The sequence below is a fragment of the Cariama cristata genome, unplaced genomic scaffold, assembly GCF_000690535.1.
Source record: "Cariama cristata isolate BGI_N322 unplaced genomic scaffold, ASM69053v1 scaffold23231, whole genome shotgun sequence".
Taxonomy (NCBI): Eukaryota; Metazoa; Chordata; class Aves; order Cariamiformes; family Cariamidae; genus Cariama; species Cariama cristata.
The window spans coordinates 1,573-1,830 of record NW_009601297.1 but is presented as its reverse complement, the minus strand read 5'-3'; the positions used below and the strand labels follow the sequence as shown (position 1 = coordinate 1,830).

Here is a 258-nt window from a genome sequence, read left to right as displayed (position 1 = left end):
GTGCACCTTCTCGTTGATGCGGGGGTTCTTGTTGCGCCGGATGAAGGACTTGCGGCACTGCTCCTGCGTCAGGAACTGCTGCCGCCCGATGAGGGATACCCCCCCCTGCTTCAGGCACTGCATCAGGCACTCAAGATCCTCCCCAGCAGGATCTGGGCGAGGAGAAGGGGCAGCATAGCAGGGGGGCAGCCCCAAAACCCCATGAGGCTGCCCCCGTGTGACCCTGCCCCGCGACCATACCGAGACACTACATGGTTA

The 258-nt window shown here is 63.2% G+C and overlaps 1 protein-coding gene across 1 annotated transcript in view; it reads right to left on the bottom strand.

Annotated features, from left to right (window-relative positions):
- Positions 1-6: 6 nt before the first annotated feature.
- The window catches only part of CNKSR1 (connector enhancer of kinase suppressor of Ras 1), a gene marked incomplete at both ends in the record, with an annotated part of 1,819 nt that continues 1,567 nt past the window's right edge, over positions 7-258 (bottom strand). Inside the window, one exon of the mRNA XM_009710409.1 lies at positions 7-152. Coding sequence (XP_009708711.1) covers positions 7-152 — 146 coding nt within the window. The remainder of the gene's footprint in view (positions 153-258) is intronic.